Below are 19,957 nucleotides of genomic sequence, written 5' to 3'. Positions count from 1 at the left end.
CAGCTGAGCAGAAGGCCCGATCCCCCATGGTGCGGAGATTTGTTGTGCGGGGCTCAAGTGCGTTTGAGTTTCTAGAGCGGAGTGAGCGGGTGGAGCGGGTGGAGTTCGGGGGTTTGAGGAGTTCCTTTAGATAGGAGGGGGCATTGCTGTAGATGCACTGATGGGTGAGGAGGGAGACCTTGTACTCGATCCTAACGGAGATGGGAAGCTGGTGTGTGTGTGTTTACAGTTTACAGTTTAGGCTTTTAGCAGACACTCTTAATCCAGAGCGATTTACAGTAAGCAAGGACACATGATAATGCATCATAATACATCAAATGCAAAAACAAAACAATCTAATAATAAAGTAATACATAAGTAAACCAATAATCTAATAATAACTAATACGTACATAAACCAAGAACCTATCATCAGCCTACATTGAAACTATACACACTATAGGATGCCAGGCCAACAATGACCTGGCATCTGTCTACATAACATGCTATCTAAGTTATATTTTAGCCTTTGCATAATCCTGCAAGGTCGTCAAGGCTAGGGCAAGTGCTACGGGCTGAGATGGAGTCTGAAGAGGTGAGTCTTCAGATTACGGCAGAAGATTGGGAGTGAGTCTGCAGTTCTAACTGCAATGGGGAGTTCATTCCATAGTTTGGGAGCAAGAAGGGAGAAGAGTCTGGGACGCGTGGAGCGTTGTCCCCATAGACTGTATAAAGAGGTTGTCCCCGATGTTTTAGCGAAGGTTCTGACAGCTTCCCTGTGTTAGCTGATCTGAGAGAGCGGGAGGGGTTTTAGTGTTGGATCAGGCTTTGAAGATACGGGGGTGTCATACCTTTGGTTGCTTTGTAGGCCAACGTCAGTGTTGTGCGTGCGTGCGTGCGTGCGTGCGTGCGTGCGTGCGTGCGTGCGTGCGTGCGTGCGTGCGTGCGTGCGTGCGTGCGTGTGTGTGTGTGTGTGCGTGTGTGCGTGTGTGCGTGCGTGCGTGAGACCCGTGCCTAACCTCCAGGTGGTAGAGGGCCATGAGCACAGCAAAGCCTTTGAGGTGTTTAGAACGACACACGGTGTGTGTGGCGTTGGTAGATTGTTGAGTGCAGCCATCTGTGGCCCAAGCCCCTTCCTCCCCTTCCTGTCCTTGTGGTCCAGACTTCCAGTATGCACAGATGAACTTCACCTTAGAAGTATTCTTCTCCTCCTAATACACAATAAACACACCCATTATTATTATTATTTTATTTTTTTTAAACCGCTGACAGGATGATGACAAGGTAACAACCAGTGGTGGAAGAACTTAAGTACTCCATTTTTTACTCAAGTAAAAGTATCAATACTGCAATGTAGAATACTCTGTTAGTCCTGAAAGTCCGGAATTCAAAATTTACTTCAGTAAAAGTACAAAAGTATTGGCATCAAAATGTACTTAAAGTACCAAAAGTAAAAGTTCTCGTTGTGCATGGAATGGAGGGTCCATTTGGTTCCATTCCATGCACAATTTGTACACTCTCAGAGTTACACACCCGTAAGGGGCCATTTGGAAGCCCATGAGGGTCCCTGGACCCCAACTGTAGACCCACTGGTGTAACAGAGTGTTTCCAGTGGGCCAACATGCACAATATCAGCACCCTGACTCTGTTTGACCAGAATGGAACAGAGCCTTCATTAGTATCATTGGTAACACCTGTGAATGTCTTCATAATATGGCTGCTGTGAATAGAGCCTATTGGCCCACCTGCAGGTGTCTCATAGTGAGAATGACAGGCGTGTCCAGCTCTGTGGACACTACCACTGACACCACTTTGGAGTAGACCTGGTAGTTAGGATCCACACCATCCTCCTGTTGTCCTCTGAGAAGCTGAAAGGAGTGGTTAACGGACTTCTCCAGATTCGTGTAGCTCACCAACCCAGCGAGTGCAAAACCTGTGAGAAATCAGCAAGTCTTTGTTGATAAGAATGATGTATGCATGCATAGGCGGCGGCAGGGGCCTCACGGCCATTCACTGTGTGTGCGACGTGACACCCTCACTCTCACAGATCCGTGATTTCATACCCCCCACTTTTTGAAAAAAAAAAGATATATATATATTTATTTTTTTTGATAATAAATCGGTAAAATCAGGCAAAAATAAGAATTAAATAACCTAACCCTAGCCCTAACCCTAAAACCGAAATAAAGTAACCAAAACAAAAAAAAAAAAAAAAAAAAAATCTGCCCAAAAAACGCAACATTTTGAAAATACAAAATTTGTTTACATTTGACAGTTACAAATGTTTTTCACGAATTTTCAAAAATAGCAGATCTACAAGCTCATAGCGCGGCACTCGGTGCCGCGCTATGAGCTTGTATATCTGCTATTTTTGAATAGCCAAAGTGTAAAATCAGGCAAAAATTTGAATTAAATAAATACCCTAACCCTATAACCAAAATAAAGTAACCAAAAACCAAAAAGAAAGTAACAAAATCCGGCCATGTATGTATGTAGCATATTTCCATATATGGGAAAGCCCACATTTGTGCCCATATATGGAGCTGAGTGATATGTTTGCGCCTGATGCCATGACGACACATTGAGGTTATAGTCCAGGGGCCAACACTGATATTTTCACAAATTGGTACCACCTAAGGTGACCGTAAAGTTTTTGTATTTTTGTCTTCCTACATGTCTCTAGTTTATATTTTGGTATGATAACCCTTCCAATCTTGTAGCTTAATGGCAGTTATCACTACCTACCGGCTAATGTATCCGGTAGGAGACACAAAGTAGAATCTTTGTGTCTCCTACCGGAAATACACCCGGGCATAAAATTATTGTGACAAAAAACAAAATATATCCATGTATTCAAGGCTTCATGGGGTGTGCAATTGATAACTTCTCAGATTTTTGGTGTTTGCAAAAAGACTGCTTTCCATAAGCTTGTAAAAGTTGACCCTCCTTCGGTCTAGGGTGGTCATAGCTGAATGGGTAGAGAGTCCCCCTGGGAAACTTAAAGAGGAGTTCACCCAAAAAAGATTTATTTTCTATCAATTGCACATCCCATGAAGCCTTGAATACGTGGATATATTTTGTTTTTTTGTCGCAATAATTTGGTTATTAGGTGGTACCAAAATATGGCTTGGCCCCTGGACTATTAGACAACACACTCCATATTTGGGCCTAGCTGTATTGGGAACTCCTTATATGGTTATGGCTGAGCAGTGGCGTCGTTAGGGGTGGGCTTCGGTGGCTATAGCCACCAATGTTTTGTCCAAAGCCACCAATAAAAAAAATTAAAAAATTAAAAGTTTTTTTTTTTTTTTAATTATATATCTATCACCCTAACCTAACCCTACCCCTAACCCTAAAACCGAAATAAAGTAACAAAAAACGGGGAAAAAAGCACCCTAATCCGCGAAATCCGCGGGGAAAAACGCGCACGCGCGCGGGAGTGCATGTGCCCGTTGCCTGCGGGGCTAAGCCCCCGACCTACAGTAGTAGAGACCTAGCGACGCGTCTGTGGCTGAGTCACGGTGACATGAGCGTGACATCAGAGGTCCCCATGCCCACACCCGACTGGCCGATTTTAATCTAGGATTGGATTTACCTGTATAAATGAAGGTCAAATAAAGAAAAAATCAGACAGAAGCAGACGCTGGCCCTCCTTATTGTCTCCGCCAGGAGACAACTTTCCACTTTCCGAAATAGTGTGATCTGATTGGCTAGTGACGTATAGCGGCCTATAAATACATGTGTCACTTTGAAAGAGTCTTTCAAAAAGTTAGGTAAGACAGGAATAATCACGAAATGGCTGAGAAATGGCGGAGCAATACATTATGTAGACACACTGGTGTCATCACAATATGTAATATAAATAGCTTAGACAGGATTAATCAAGAACAGTACATTCCAGTACAAACTGAGATCACAGTTAATGACACAGTGCAACTAACTGGACGGATAGGACACATACACAGACAGGAGGATAAGACACTTACACAGACAGGACGGATAGGACACTTACACAGACAGGACACTTACACAGACAGGTCGGATAGGACACTTACACAGACAGGACGGATAGGACACTTACATAGACAGGACGGATAGGACACTTATTCAGACAGGACGGATAGGACACTTATACAGACAGGACGGATAGGACACTTATACAGACATTGGGCCGGATGCATAAAGGGATTTGCGACCATATTTTGTACGTACCGGCATTTAGGACAAGTCGTACATATCCACCTGATGCATAAAGATTTTTTGGTCTGTGTTTTGTGCGTCAGGTGCACACGTTCTCAGGTCAGCCCCGAGGCTGGCGTACCAGGGCTGAAATGTGCGTATGTCTTTAGAATGCTTTATTCTTCATGTCAAAATCAATTACAACAGTGGCAAACCTCAAATAAAATGTATGTGCCCAACATTTGTCAACACATATATAAAAAAAAATAAAAATAAATGTCAAACGATATATTGCTTGTAGCCTATGCATAATATAGACATGATGTAGATTCCACCACTTTTTATTTATTTTCTAGGCTATATGAGTCGCAGCTGAATTATTAGGTGTGTGTTTGCCAGCGGGCCATCTCAGCCAAAGTGTCACGTAATAATGAAAATAGGCTATGATGCCTTAATGAAACTGCGGAGGGACTGACTGCATCAGTGTCCGTGTCGCGGTATTAATTTGTAAAGCCTACTGTAGGCTACTGTATATTGATCACATGAACGCCACACACAACAGCCTAATAAATAGTACCATCTGATGAGAAAAAATAAAGTGGATGAAAGCTGTGTCCAGAACCATTCCCCATTCCGACGTAAAGCAAAGCAAAGTTTGTTGTTTACCCAGGGTGTCGGACTAAGCACAAAGCTTGTTTCCAGCCGGACCCTGCATGGAAGCCTTGCTCAAGGGCTATTCAGCGGTGATTCATGATTGATGTGATGAATTGGGGAATCGAACTAGGGACCTTCCGGTATCAAGGCCGCCCCTCTAACCACTAGGCCACCGCTGCCACTACGTAGGACAGTGATATCCAAAATGAACTAATTTAATCAATAAGCTCTGGTCCATAATCGGATAGAAGCGTTCCACTTGTATGCCCTGGATTTATTTTCAACATCATCTTTAAGGTGCGCAATGTTCATTAGAAAATGCTTATAATATCCTTTCCACGTTTTATTAGCCTTTTATTTGGTAATGGGGTTAAACCTTGTAAACTTCTTTATTCTCATTACACATGAGAGCATTTATTACGTGATCCGCTTCCAGACAGAACAGTAAGTTGTCAAGGCGATGCGACACCGCATATGTTATCTTAGACGAGAGACGGCAGAGTTGAACTTGGATCAGCGTTGCCAGATGTTGTGAGAGAAATAAGCAACCAGGTCTAGGAAAACAAGCCCAAAATAAGCAACTGGCACTTAGGCCATTATAAGCACTTTAATTAAACCGTTGTGAGCTTGTAGATCTGCTATTTATTTTTAAAATCGTGTAATAAAATTTGGAAGATTTGGAAGGTTTTTTAAACATTCTAACAACACAAATCTGCCTCCAGCTCACACAAAACATTTTCAGATGGGGCTTATAGGGATAAATTAGCATACATATTAACTTGGGGGTCCATGACATGAAAATATTTGAGAACCACCGATTAAAACAATTAAACAATTGTGAAGCAAGCCCAAATAACCAACTACACTTTAGAAACAAGCCAAAAAAACGCATCCCACAGCTCCCAATATTTACAAGCAACTTTACAGAAAAATAAGTCCAAATTCGCTTATAATAAGCGGACATGGCAACACTGTTTGGCACGGTTCAGCACGGTGACGTTGAAGTTGGATGCTGTTGGATGCAGCCTTCCAGAGAGTAATCATCACACCTGGTCATACGCACTGGTCATACGCACGTCTCTGTCATATACGACACCCCTTTTGAATAGCACGTCCATTAGTGAGTATCAGAAATACGACCTCCTTTACGAACTTCATTTACACCATATTTACGACCCTCGTTATGAATCGGGGCCATTGTGTCATGTTACTATGACACAGTAACATGTTCTATTTTTTGTAAGAATTAGAACATAATAATTAGAACATTACCAACATTCCCAACACAAGTCTGCTGGCGGAGACTTGTGCTCCGAGGAGCACTTTTTCTAGTTATATTTGTTATTATTTTGTAATATTGTGTTGTGTTAGCGCAGTCTTTGCGGAACATGTCCCATTAGCATTCTGCTGCTACCTGTATCAGTAGCAGAGATATAAAGGAGAGGAGAGGAGAGGTTACCAGCGTATGTTCCATTCCAAATTAATGTCTGCCAGTCAGTGTCTAGAGTAGCACTGTGACTGCTTAGATGAATTGGTCCAGTGGGCGGAGTCTTTCCCCTCCTCACAGCAAGCTCCGCCTCTATTCAAACACAAAACCCATTTCAGTGAGTCTATGAAACGCATGAAATCTCTAGAACGCATTATAAACCGTATAAGAGTGTATAACTATAATCATAACACATTATTAAACATGTCATCATGACTTACAGTATAAGGTCAAACATAAATGCATTGTAATCTGCTTATAACACTACATTTACATTATAAGCAATCATAAGTACACATAATGCGATCATAACATTATAAAGCCTTTTAAAATGACATATGAAGATCAAGAATCATAATGACTTCATAATTACTGCAGTGCTCACTCACAGACATTTTATTTTGGCCAGGATCAAGTGTATTATGGTTCTCATACTTATAATGCATTATAGTGTGATTATAAGTCACTAGAAGTGGTCATTGGTTGCTTTAATTAAAGTGTTAAAGAACAACACAAAACGTTTCCACCTACACCTCCATGAAAGTCATTACTTTACATTACCAGAGACCACTTATAGTTGTTCACACTATAATGCATTATAACAGTGATTATAATACATTATAACATTATTATAATGTTTTACATCTATGCTTGCCTACTCGAAGTGCCTGAAATGTCATATAGAAAGCACGGTGAAGCAGCATTCTGCTTCTACGGGCCGACGGCTTGGAATAAACTCCCATTGCACCAAAGACAGGCACCCTCTGTAGACAGCTTTAATGCCATTATTATTTTTTCATTTATTTTAATGCCATTATTTTTAAATGTTGCCTTTTCTCTTCTTTTTGCGATGTTGTTAACCTATTACTGGTTTTCTGTTAAGCACTTCTGCTTTATTTATGAGTGCTATTTATATCGTGTTTTTTGTTTTACCTTACCTTTTTCTCATTAAGTCCTTCCTATTTGTCTAATCTGTAAGAAAGTAGGTAGCTGATATATTGCCCCTTAGCGCTAGGTATGCTCTTAGTTGCTTGTTTTAGAAGACAATGCAGACTTCTGGTGATTAGTAGTTTTCTTGCCTACCTATGTTGAATGTGTGTGTGTGTGTGTGTGTGTGTGTGTGTGTGTGTGTGTGTGTGTGTGTGTGTGTGTGTGTGTGTGTGTGTGTGTGTGTGTGTGTGTGTGTGTGTGTGTGTGTGTGTGTGTGTGTGTGTACCAGTCTGGTTTGTCTCTATGTGGGTGTAGTTGTCTTGGAGCTGAGGTCCGATTAGCCTCACAGCATCGTCCACTATCTGAAGCAACCCAGTCACCTTGTCACTGTTGTCACTGTTGTCACTGTTGTCGAGGTGAGCGGGGGAATCCAGCAGGCCTTCCACTGCTGTAAACATCTACACAACAGATACAAGGAGTGTGTGTGTGTGTGTGTGTGTGTGTGTGTGTGCGCGTGCGTGCGTGCGTGCGTGCGTGCGTGCGTGCGTGCGTGCGTGCGTGCGTGCGTGCGTGCGTGCGTGCGTGCGTGCGTGTGTGTGTCATCCATGATTGCTACCTTTAGTAGTAGATCTCCATGACTTGGCTTTCCTTCAGACAGGTCAGTGCAGCTGTTCCACATCAGGGACAGGATATTAGACAAACCTGATGAAGACTGCAGACAGACAGACAGACAGACAGACAGACAGACAGACAGACAGACAGACGGACAGAGAGCAAACATGTTTATGTACGTACATACACACACACACACACGCACGCACGCACACACACACACACACACACACACACACACACACACACACACACACACACACACACACACACACAGACACACACACAGACAGACAGACAGACAGACAGACAGACAGACAGACAGAGAGCAAACATGTTTACGTACGTACACACACACACACACACACACACACACACACACACACACACACACACACACACACACACACACACACACACACACACACACACACACACACACACACACACACACACACACACACACACACAGACAGACAGACAGACAGACAGACAGACAGACAGACAGACTGTACATATGGTGATCTAATGATTGAATATACTGTAGATACAACTCACCTGTGTACTGTCTGCTTTGAACTGGTCACACTGTACCTCTGCATGGAAGACATTAAACTGATCAGAGCTATACAGTAACACATCACTATATGACTATGCAATTAAATAGTTGCTCATTGCTATAGAGTGTTTGTTCAGTAACAGGAGTCTCCATGTCTCTCCAGTTCTTTATTAAACAGAACATGCATTTTCAGGTCGGGATACCAATTTGATCCAATCAAGATAGAGAACTCAGTCAGGATCAGTGGTGAGCTGTGGATTTTTGAACTAAGGGTGCTGTATTTTATGACGTCACGCGCGGAGGCATGTGCACATAGCCTGCGCTATGCTAGTTGAAAGCTCAGTGCTAGTTGAAATACTGTATTCAACATGTGATTATTAATGTAATTATATGTATTATTATTTTGTTGCATTGTTAATTTGTTGTTTTTATTTTTGTTTCAAATTAATTATTTTATTTTCCTTTTCATTTTATATAAAAGCCCTTTACATAGATTCACCCACACATAAGTAAAATAATCAGACAACTTGTCTTTGTCTTGTCTCAGAGAACTGGGTCCTCTGCTAAGCGATCCCCTTCACACCTTGCAGTGCAGACTGTTGTCTCTCATTGTGAGAGGAATGTAAACACATTCAATTCAAGTCCGTGTCTTTTCTCGAGTAGCCTAATGTTATGCAAAGCAGCCAGGTAGACGCTATTGAGAACGGCTCGCCACTGACGGCGCGAACCTTGACAGGCTACTGTTTTTAAACTTTAAAGACCGCCGCTGACAGTGCGTGCATGTGGAGCACGTGCGAGCCCCCAGCCCCCACAGTGTCAGAACTAAGGGTGCGGCTCCCGCACCCCCTACAGCTCAACCCTGGTCAGGATACAGATTAAACAAGTTACATTGGAACTGGAACACAAAAAATTAAGCTGATAAATGGGTACTCTCTCCTGATTGGCTGAAATCAGATACTGATTTCAGATACAGATATCTGGAGCTCCCTCCAGATACCTGCCAAATCAATCACAGACAGACAGACAGACAGACAGACAGACAGACAGACAGACAGACAGACACACCTGAATCCCATCACTCACACTCACACACATACAGGCACACCCAAGCCTAAACCACACACATGGACGGACTATGCAAAACATAGTCTCGGCCACGCCTTTGGCCTGGCGGAGACAAAAAGGAGGGCACCTAGTATAGAGCCCTGGGCGACTCCAGTCAACAAGGGTTTAAGTTTTTTATAATGGTGTCATGGATCTCACCTGAGCATGGGGTCCTTTCGTTGCCGTAGTTACTGTACCCGGCCGAACAATTGCACCAGTAGCTCCCTTCATGGTTCTCACAAGTCCCCTTCACGCCACAAATGTCTCCATCTTCCAGACATTCATCTTTATCTGGATGGTGTAGGAGGGAATGGAGGTAGTGCGTCACTTTACATTTCTTTATTGGAACAAGGCTTCACATATCCTCAGAAACAGCTATTTTAACGCAACAAAATGAATTGCCACCATTTTAGTTCATTCTGATGGTCTCTGTAAAATAAAGTCTCTGTGTTGTTAAGGGTCAAATATGACCCGGCAGAGAAGTGTGGCTCAATTCCCCCCCTACCATACTTTTACTTCTACTCCATTACATCTCAGAGGCAAATATTGTACTTTTACTTCACTTCAATTGTTTGAAAAGTTACTAGTTACTTAAATATAAATTATGATGTTATGAAACATACATTAACCACTTTAGCCCTATTTTATACCTAGGCTATTTGAAAATAGCCAATCTATAAGCTCACAGATTGGCTATTTCAATGGCTATTTCAATGCTCACAATGCGTCACGATGCAACACATTGTGAGCTTGTAGATCTGCTATTTTCAAACATTTTAGTACTTTTACTTTGGTACATTTTGATGCCAAAACTTTTGTACTTTTACTCAAGTACATTTTCAATTCTGGACTTGCTGTAACAGAGTATTTCTATAGTGCAGTATTGGTACTTTTACTTAAGTAAAGAATTTGAGTATTTTTTCCACCACTGGTTGCCAAGTGAATTACATGAAACATAAACAACAACAGAACAACATAAATAATCCATGACAGACAATGAATCGTATTATGGAGCTTACATGAACAGATCACACCAGCATCCCTAGCATGGGAGAAGCTATGAGGAACTCCATATCCCCAGTGACCGCAGGCATCAAGGAACCTCTCATGGCCCAAACACTTCATACCACCCAACCAGATTGTATCAAGGCCTTCACCAAAGAACGCTCCACCTTTGGCTGTCAGAGCTGTTCCACAGCCCACCTGTCTACACGCTACTTGAGCATCATTGAGATCCCAGTCATCATCATATATTGTTCCCCACTGGCCTTCATGATAAACCTCCACTCTACCAGAGCATCCATCAGTACCATTCACAAGTTTTACCTGCGGAGAACCTGAGGACAGAAACTTAGTTAAAATATATTACAACATGACATAATAATAATAATAATTATTATTATTACCCTTATTATTATTATTATTACCCTTATTATTATTATTATTATTATTATTATTATTATTATTATGTACTGTTTATGCTTTAATTTACAAATGATTACCACAGTAACCCTAAAGAAAAGCTGTATGTGTATAAAAGGCACAGAAGGCCCAACAGATAGATGTAATGCTTATCAAAACCTACCTGTACACTTCAGAGCAACATTGTCACATGCTGCAGGGTGGGTCTGAAGTGAGCAGTCTGCGATAGAGGTCTCATTACCCAAACACCTGCTTGTAAACCCTCTCAGCCCTTTGCTTTCACCAAAGTAAGGTTTTACTTGGGGACTGGCTGGATCTCCACATTCTAGCTCTCTGCACGTCAACACAGCCTTGCTTGAGCTCCAGTCATCATTACTACACAGTTTCACCCACTCATTGTTGTGGAAGACTTCCGCTCGACCAGAGCAACGGTCGGTGCCGTTGACCAGCCTGGCTTTGTCTGGAAATCAGTAAAAAACACATTGAAAAGTGTCAGAAATGCAAAGGTTCAAGGAAAAGGTTTACATGACTTGACCCTGAAAATATGTTTTCAGGCTCCAGTAGTGGCTAGAAAAATGGAGCAGTATAATTTAACAGCACATGACTTCATGATGAAGTGTAACCTGACCCTGCCAGATGGGGGCGGTATTGAGTAACCAGGTTCCCCAAATAAGCTGTGAAACAATGTGTGGAGCAAGCTCCTTGGATCTGGTAGCGTCAGGTTAGATGAAGTGTAGAAACTCCAACAGCAAACTGGTTACTGTGTGTAGAATAATATCATTCATTAACTCCTGTTCAAATTGACCTATTGAGTCTCTACAAGTTAGGATATAGTGCTCCAAAAGCCACTATGATGGTTTAATACCTAGTCATCCAAAGAGAACTGATGTCTTTTAAAAACATATTTTGACAATGTATCTCAGATAAACTGTAATCCAAGTGAATTACATGAAACATAAACAGAAGTGAACAACACAAATAATCCATGGCAGACAATAAAACATGGAGCTTACTTGAACAGATCACACCAGCATCTTTAGCATGGGAGCAGTAGTTATCATGACCTCCATATCCATAGTGACTGCAGGCATCAAGGAACCTCTCATGGCCCAAACACTCCATAACAGCCAACCAGATTTTACCAAGGCCTTCACCAAAGAACGCCCCCGTTTTGGCTGTCAGAGCTGTTCCACAGCCCACCTGTCTACACGCTACTTGAGCATCATTGAGATCCCACCAATAATCACATATTGTTCCCCACTGGCCTTCATGATAAACCTCCACTCTACCAGAGCATCCATCAGGACCATTCACAAGTTTTACCTGCCGAGAACCTGAGGACAGAAATATAAAGTTAAAAGATTAATAATAAGAATTATTATTACCCTTATTGTTGTTATTGTTATTATTATTATTGTACATTTCATGTTGCAATAACAATAATTATTAAAAAATGATAATAATACTAACGCCAGTACTGTTCCTGATTAATCCTGTCTTACCTATTTATATTACATATTGTCACGTGTCACTTGACCAATGTTAGCTTGGCTGATGGAAGCTCACATCAAAAAATATAAATGATTTTTTGAAGTGACACACCTATTTATAGGATTTTATTTCATCATGCGTATCGCTAGCCAATCAAAAGCATTGGTGACAATGTAACGGGACCAAGAAAGATACGCTGCTGGTTCCAACTGGCGTTACACATTTGTTTTATTTAGTTGCTGCAAAATAGATCATAAACGGTTCAGTATCACACACTGTCTCTGAACATTCTGCATGTGTGTTCTTCACTGAACAAACTCTCACTGACATTTTAAATCACGTTAATAAATCCAAAACATAACCATTACTTAATATTCAATCAAGTCACAGTACTATCATTCACATTAGTTCTTCTTCTTACTTCTTTCCAAACTAAATCACTTTCCTGTTTAGTATAAACCCAACATTCATATAACATAACATATCACATCACATTACATAAGATCACAGTATCACATATCATCACAGAAGTCACAGTAATATCTCACTCCAGCCCAATTTAGCACACAATGCCCTGTCATGGCTTCTGCCTTCTGCCCATGCTACAGCTACTAGAAGCAGGCCTCATGCTAGTTGCTAATCATGGCTACCTCACTCTGCATGTTTCCCAAACAACCCTACACACAGTTTAAATACAATCCCAAATACAATCCTACTATAAATCATCCCATAACATAATCCCCACAGCATGTGCATTCCCAGTATACAATCTCACCTGCAAAATAGATATAAACGGTTCAGTATCACACACTGTCTCTGAACATTCTGCATGTGTGTTCTTCACTGAACAAACTCTCACTGACATTTGAAATCACGTGAGAGTTCAGTTCACATGAGTCACACAGACATTCTGTTCCCAATCCCAGGTAATACTTTGCCATCTACTGGTGATACACTGGTACTTCAGTTACACTCATGCAATAATAATGAACTCAATACAAAAAGAACTCTTTCCTCACAGCAAAACTTAGCAAATCTTCACATTCACAACATGTATACAAAATCAAACTTTTATATTGTCAGCAACTATATTGTTGCGCCACACTCTCCCCCTCAAACTTAAATGTCTCCGGACATTTACTTAAGAAGGCACAGCTATTTGACACATTGACCTTTCCCTCTGAAATCCCATACGTTGTTGATCTGGACCTGGCACATGACATGGAAATTAACATATTCTGTACTTAAGACAGTAATGCCCATAAATCACTTTGTACCTTGCAATCAGACCACATTATACATCATACAGTTTCAATTTCAGTAAACTCTTTATCTTTTCAGACAATTATCCCCATGTAACAGAACTCCAGTTTCGGCCTCTCAGTTCTTTTAGTCTGTTACCATTATTTTTCAGTTTACAGGATCAGTCCATCATGTTTCTCAGGTAATATCTTTACCTTTCAGTATTCTCAGTAGTACATTAGTACTCAGTGTCTCTGTCACTGTCTCTAATAATGTGTGTATTCTTTCTTTTTCTTTTTCTCTTCAAGAGTCTCTTAACAGGCAAATATCAAATGTCACTTCAAGTGTCTATGAAAGTCTATCTTCATTTGTTACTACAATGTCTGGCATGGTCCACGGTCGCCACAGTCTCTCGTAGGCTGAAGGCATACTCACATGCAGGTTATCAACTCCAACCTCGACCACCGATGGCTCACCCAGGGTCCCGTAGGTCAGCATTCTCGGGCGCCGTCTCTCCCTCTGGGGGTAGGCACTCACGGCTGGTGATGCAGGCTCATCTTCCTCCGACGTTGGCTGCTCTGATGATTCTAGCAGACGATCTCCAGGCTCTGAAGCGTTGTCATCTCTGTCCTCTGCGGCTATGTAGTCAACGATGTCTTCTTCTCCTACGTCTTGTGGTGCTGGCTCTTCCTCACGATATTCCAACTCTGGCACAAAGGGCTCTGCCTCTGGGTCTAGATTTACAGTTCTTTGGCTCTGTTGCTGGTGATTAGGGAAATGGCACACAAGCTCACCCTCATCACTGCTTTCACCGTCAGAGTATACAATTTGCTTGTCAGTCTTTTGTCCCCTTTTTCTCCTCTGTGTGGGGCTGACTCTTTTCTGCTCTGTGTCTGGTTCAGGGTGACTTAGGGGTAAACTGTCACATGGGAGTAGGAGGTTTCTGTGCAACACTCGACATTTACCACCTCCCTCCGGTACCACCTCATAAACAGGGCTGTCACTGCTCCTTCTTTTCACTACGACATGGACTCTGTTTTCCCAATAAGATCGTAGCTTGCCCGGACCCCCTCTTTCTGACAGATTACGGACAAGCACTCGTCCACCGGGTTGAAGGTCAGCTCCATGGACTCTTTTGTCATAGCCCTTTTTTCCCCGGGCAGCTTCCTTGGCAGATGTTTTAGAGGCAATCTCATATGCTTGTTTCATTCTAGTTTGCCAGTTTTCAACGTACTCTGCATAGCTCTCTTGTCCTTCTGTGGGCGGTATGTTGAAAAGCAAGTCTATTGGCAGACGGGGAGAACGGCCATAAAGAAGGTAATAGGGGGAGAACCCAGTGGCCTCACTGCGTGTGCAGTTGTATGCATGAATCATCTTGGCCAATGAACTTTTCCAGTCTGCTTTTTCTGTGTCTGTGAGTGTTCGGAGCATTGACAGTAGTGTCCTGTTAAAACGCTCTACCTGTCCGTTGCCTTGTGGGTGATAACAGGTAGTATGAGAGCCTCTTACACCACAGCATCTCTGCAGCTGGTCCATCAGTCGGTTCTGGAACTCTCCTCCCATGTCGTGGTGGATTTTCTCCGCAAAACCATAATGAAGGGCAAAGTCATTAAACAACTTGTCAACCACAGTCTTTGCACATTTTTTTTTGGTGGCATAGGCCTGTGCGAAACGGGTGTAATGATCCATTACTACTAGGATATACTGGTACCCTTGTTTGCAGGTCTCTAAGTGGAGGAAGTCGACAGATACTATTTGAAAGGGGCGTGTTGACACAATGGGCATGAGAGGGGCTCTGGTTGCTTTTTGGGGTCGTTTTGTCTTCAGACACTCACAGACTTGGGTGACAAAGTGGTCTATGTCACTCTGCATACGGGCCCAATAAAACCGGTCTCTGATCAGGTTGTGTGTTCTGTCGACTCCAGGATGTCCCATTTCACGGTGGAGCTCCTGAAACACAGTGGGGTGGTGTTCTCTGGGCAGGACAAGCTGACATTTGTCACCGGCTTTTCTATAGAGGACACCATTGTCATTAATATACAGTTTATGCCATTGCCTCATTAAGGCTCTTACATCAGCTGACTCAGTTTTGAGTACCTTGTTGGAAGGCTGCTGGTTGTTACTTTTGTGATGGAGGACTCGACCAATAACCGGGTCTCTCAATTGGCTTTCTCTGATCTGCTCTGGTGTTAGAGGTTTGCTCAGAGTGGGTGAATCTCTCACTACTGTTACTGCCTCCACAGATACTGGCATGGTCCAAATGAGAGGTGTATCTCTCTGTACTGTCACTCCCTGCACCGACGCACTGATAACTTCCTGGTGAACCTCCTCTGTGCACTGTTCCATGAACTTGTTTATGTCTATTGGCATACGGGATAGGCCATCTGCATCAGCATTGTGTTTACCTGGGCGGTACTTTATAGAAAAGTTGAAATCTGATAACCTGTAGCATTAAGCTTAGCTGTTGAGAGGACGTAAGTCAGGGGATTGTTATCAGTATATACTGTGAAGTGGGGGGCATGATACAAATAGTCTCTGAAACGCTCACATATGCCCCATTTCAGTGCTAAGAACTCTAACTTCCCTGAGTGCATGTGATAGTTCTTCTCGGGTGGGCTTAGTGTTCTGGAGCCGTATCCAATAACAACCATTTTACTGTTCTGTCTCTGATAAAGCACTGCACCCAGTCCCTCCTGGGACGCATCACAATGCAAAGTGAAAGGCTGGGTGAAATCGGGGTAGCCAAGAATGGGGGGCTCAATCAGCTTATCTATGAGAAAGTTCAGTGTCTCTTGGTGGCTATGTGTCCACTGTATGGGAGTGTTAGGTAGGAGGTTACCTTTATTTTTGTTGGTGCCACTCTTTCTGTTTGTCTTTGTCTTTGACTCCGCAGGCGATATCTTGTCAGGAGGTGACGATAGCAGCTGGTACAGTGGCTTTGCAATTTTGGAAAAGTTTGGGATATATGGCCTGTAGTATGATAGAAAGCCCATTGTTCGTCTCAAGTCTGAAACTGTGACAGGTACCCTCTCCTTTAAGGCCTGCACAGGGGCCACTTCAGCTGGGTCCATCGTGTAGCCCTCACCCGAAACCATCCGTCCCAGGAATCTGACCTTTCGCTTGAACACATCACACTTGCGTGGACTGAGCTTAACTCCATGTTTTTGGTATCTCTGGAACACAGTTCTCATGTGGCTGACATGGTCTTCAAAGCTAGAGCTGTGAACGAGATTATCATCAAGGTACGGTTGACAAATATCATCCCTCAGACCCACTAGGCACTCTTCCATGTTACGCTGAAACTCAGCGGGGGCTGAACTCAAGCCAAAGGGAATTCTGGTCCACTGATAAAGACCCCAGGGTGTTATGAAGGCTGTGAGGTGTTGGCTTTCCTCACTCAGGAACCCCTGGTGGTAGGCTTTCCCCTGATCCAATACTGAGAACCAAGAGCTGCCGGTGAGGGAGTCTAGCATATCTTGGATTCGAGGGATTGGATGGCAATCAGGGATAGATTTTCTGTTCAGCTCCCTGTAATCGCAACAAAGTCTCAATGTCCCATCTTTCTTCCTCACACACACCACTGGTGATGCGTATGGGGATCTTGACTGGACAATCCAACCACGATTCAGCAAGTCCTGTAGATATTCTTTGACCTCGTTATGCAGTGGTTTGGGGACTGACATGTACGTTCTCTTTACTGGAGTGGGGTCCTGAAGACTAATGTGTAGTTTCAGGGAAGGGATACTCCCTATGTCATCATCGTTGTAGGCAAATGCATGACACTCCTCTCTCAGTAACTGTCTCACTAATCCTCTCTGTTCATCAGTTAGGTGGGAATGATTGACAGGGGGATCCCACTGACTTGGTTTCGGTGTTTTTGGTTGGTTGCAAGTGGTGTCCCTTTTCTGTTCTCCTGTCTGTTTAGTGTCACTCTGTTTACTGTCCTCCCTTCCTCCCTCTTTATTGTTGACATCACTCTCTATCTGTTCCACTCTAACTGGATAGGCAGTCTTGACTATTTGGAGGTGACCCAGGACTGTGCGTTTATCTAAAGTCATGGCCTGCTTGCTGACATTTGCAATGGGGACCGGCACATACATTGACCTGTCTGTGGGGATACTGACTAACCCCTCTTCAATGATGATCCCCTCAGGTAGTGTGGGCTCTTCACAAGGGACAAGTAAAAGGTTTTGACCTTGAAACTGTGCTCCACTACTAGCTTTGACATAGACAATGCTGACCTGTCCGGCTGCTAAGTAAACCCTCTTCTTCCCCGTATGCACAATTCCCACTTCTTCACTTAATTCTGGGGACTGAACGAGCCTGAGCACTGACTTTGCTGCTCTGAAAGTCACAGAGAATGCCTTACTCACTTGGAGAATGGTTGCTGACCTTTTCTCTGACATCATCTCCCCATTTAACACTGCCTCTATTACATTAAAGCCAATTATGGGCTCCTCTGCGACATTTGGGTCACTTGACACTAGGGTGGGGACTAAAAGTGGCTCTACATGGTCTACATCTTTGCCTAGTCTAAACTCCACCTCCACCCAACCCAGGAAAGGTATCTCAGTTTGGTTTGCTGCAAGTCCAATTACTCTGTCTGCCTCCAACAGTTCACTAATAGGTCTCACCACACGATGAGGTAAATTCACCTTCCTCCATTCCTCATTAATAAGACTAGACTGAGCACCCGTGTCCCATAATGCTTCTACAGGAACCCCATCTAACTGACAATGGACCATACATCTCTTACCTATGAGGTCTAGGAGTTTGGCTTGGCGTCTGGGTGCAAGATAGTTGGCGGGGCTCTGGAACGGGGAAGTTACTTGGGTGACAGCTCTCTGCTCAGTGGGACTAATTTGGTTCTCATGTCCATGGGCTACTGAGAGTCCCGACTCAGCAGCCCTCTCCCGTTTCCCTGCTGTTCTCTGCCTTGGCGACATCCTCTGGAGAGGTGCCCCTCGAGGCCACACTTGAAGCAGTGTCTGCATGACTCTCCAATCTGAGCTTCCTGACAGGCTCTGCATCCTCTTGGTCTGTTCCTGGCGTAGGTTGAAGTTCTGTCTGTTTGAGTCTTTCTGTTAGCCTCTGCAGTTTCCAAAACTAGTTTTTTCATTTCCAACAGCTCTGCTCTGAGTCCTTCTATGAGGTGACTGGTGCTGGAATCCTGCTCTGTGCTGTGCCCCTGACTTTTCTTACTTTTGGCTCTGAACTCAGCGGTGTTAGTGGGGTCTCTCTGATCATCTGGTGGCTCTGTTTCTCTCCTGAAAGGGGGTTGATGGGTATGGGGGGACAACTCTGTATGGATCTCACTGAGTCTAGGGGGCTTGCTCATGACTGTTTTCTTTAGTTTTTGCTGACGTTCCTGCTCCAGATTTGCAGCCTCATTTATTCGCTCTATTAAATCTTCATCTGTCACACTAGGGCTGCTAAGGTAAGGCTTAATCTGGAATTTCACCGCATCACTATACAATCCTGTTTCAAGTGAGCGGAGGAATTTTCTCTGGATTAGTTCGGGACTAAACTGCTCACCCTCATTTTCATTACTCAAGCTCCACATTAACTTCTCCTTCAGTTCAATTGCTCTGAACAGGAACGTTTGGGCTGATTCCTTGGGGTCTTGTGTAATGTTCATCAGTCGGTGTAGTAGATCTGAAGATGAGTCGACTTTGTAGTGACCTGTGAGAATAGTTTTTAATTTGGGCAGGGTCAAGTCTCTTTTGATCTCCAGCATATCCCTCAGATGTAGGCCTGGGGTCACTGCACGTGTGACAGCTTCAATTATCTCAGCTTCCAAATGACCCTTACGTTGTCCAGACTCTATTTGGTTGATTAGGCTAGTGTAGGAGATTTTCTCTCTTTGGCCTGGTTCTCCAATCTGACCACAGATGCGAAATTCCCTTCTAAGAGTCACTTCAGGCAGTGACAGTGAACGTGGTGACATAATTACTGCATTGGTATCCACCGCTGGTTCTGTGGGCTGCTGTCTTCCTTCCAAAACGACGATCTCCTCTTCTAGTAGTCGACGGGCATCCTTCTGTTCCTCCTGCAGCTTGAGATATTTCTCTTTCAGAACATCTAATTCACTCGGTTCTTTAGGTACAGTCTCTGACTCACTCGGTTCCTTCTTTTGCAGGTTCTTCATCCATGACAGGACATGCTGTAAGTACTGCTGAAACGCCTTGCTCTCCTCTTCATCCTCCACTTCATCCAGCGTCTTCTCAGCCAATCTGATGAGGGCACGACGAGCTTCCTTCTCGAACCCTCCTGTTGGCTCTGAGCACTTTAGCTGTTGAC

The 19,957-nt window shown here is 43.3% G+C and overlaps 1 protein-coding gene across 1 annotated transcript in view; it reads right to left on the bottom strand.

Annotated features, from left to right (window-relative positions):
- LOC311058113 (adhesion G protein-coupled receptor E3-like) overlaps positions 1–19,957 on the bottom strand; it is a gene marked incomplete at its 5' end in the record, with an annotated part of 40,069 nt that overhangs the window by 10,018 nt on the left and 10,094 nt on the right. Inside the window, 8 exons of the mRNA XM_084075419.1 lie at positions 998–1,189; positions 1,724–1,911; positions 6,271–6,390; positions 7,514–7,685; positions 7,844–7,939; positions 8,398–8,435; positions 9,662–9,793; positions 11,938–12,258. Coding sequence (XP_083931545.1) covers positions 998–1,189; positions 1,724–1,911; positions 6,271–6,390; positions 7,514–7,685; positions 7,844–7,939; positions 8,398–8,435; positions 9,662–9,793; positions 11,938–12,258 — 1,259 coding nt within the window. The remainder of the gene's footprint in view (positions 1–997; positions 1,190–1,723; positions 1,912–6,270; positions 6,391–7,513; positions 7,686–7,843; positions 7,940–8,397; positions 8,436–9,661; positions 9,794–11,937; positions 12,259–19,957) is intronic.

This window comes from Gymnoscopelus microlampas (genome assembly GCF_963454915.1).
Source record: "Gymnoscopelus microlampas genome assembly, chromosome: 13".
In the NCBI taxonomy this organism is placed as follows: domain Eukaryota; kingdom Metazoa; phylum Chordata; class Actinopteri; order Myctophiformes; family Myctophidae; genus Gymnoscopelus; species Gymnoscopelus microlampas.
This window is presented reverse-complemented; position numbering and strand designations above follow the sequence as displayed.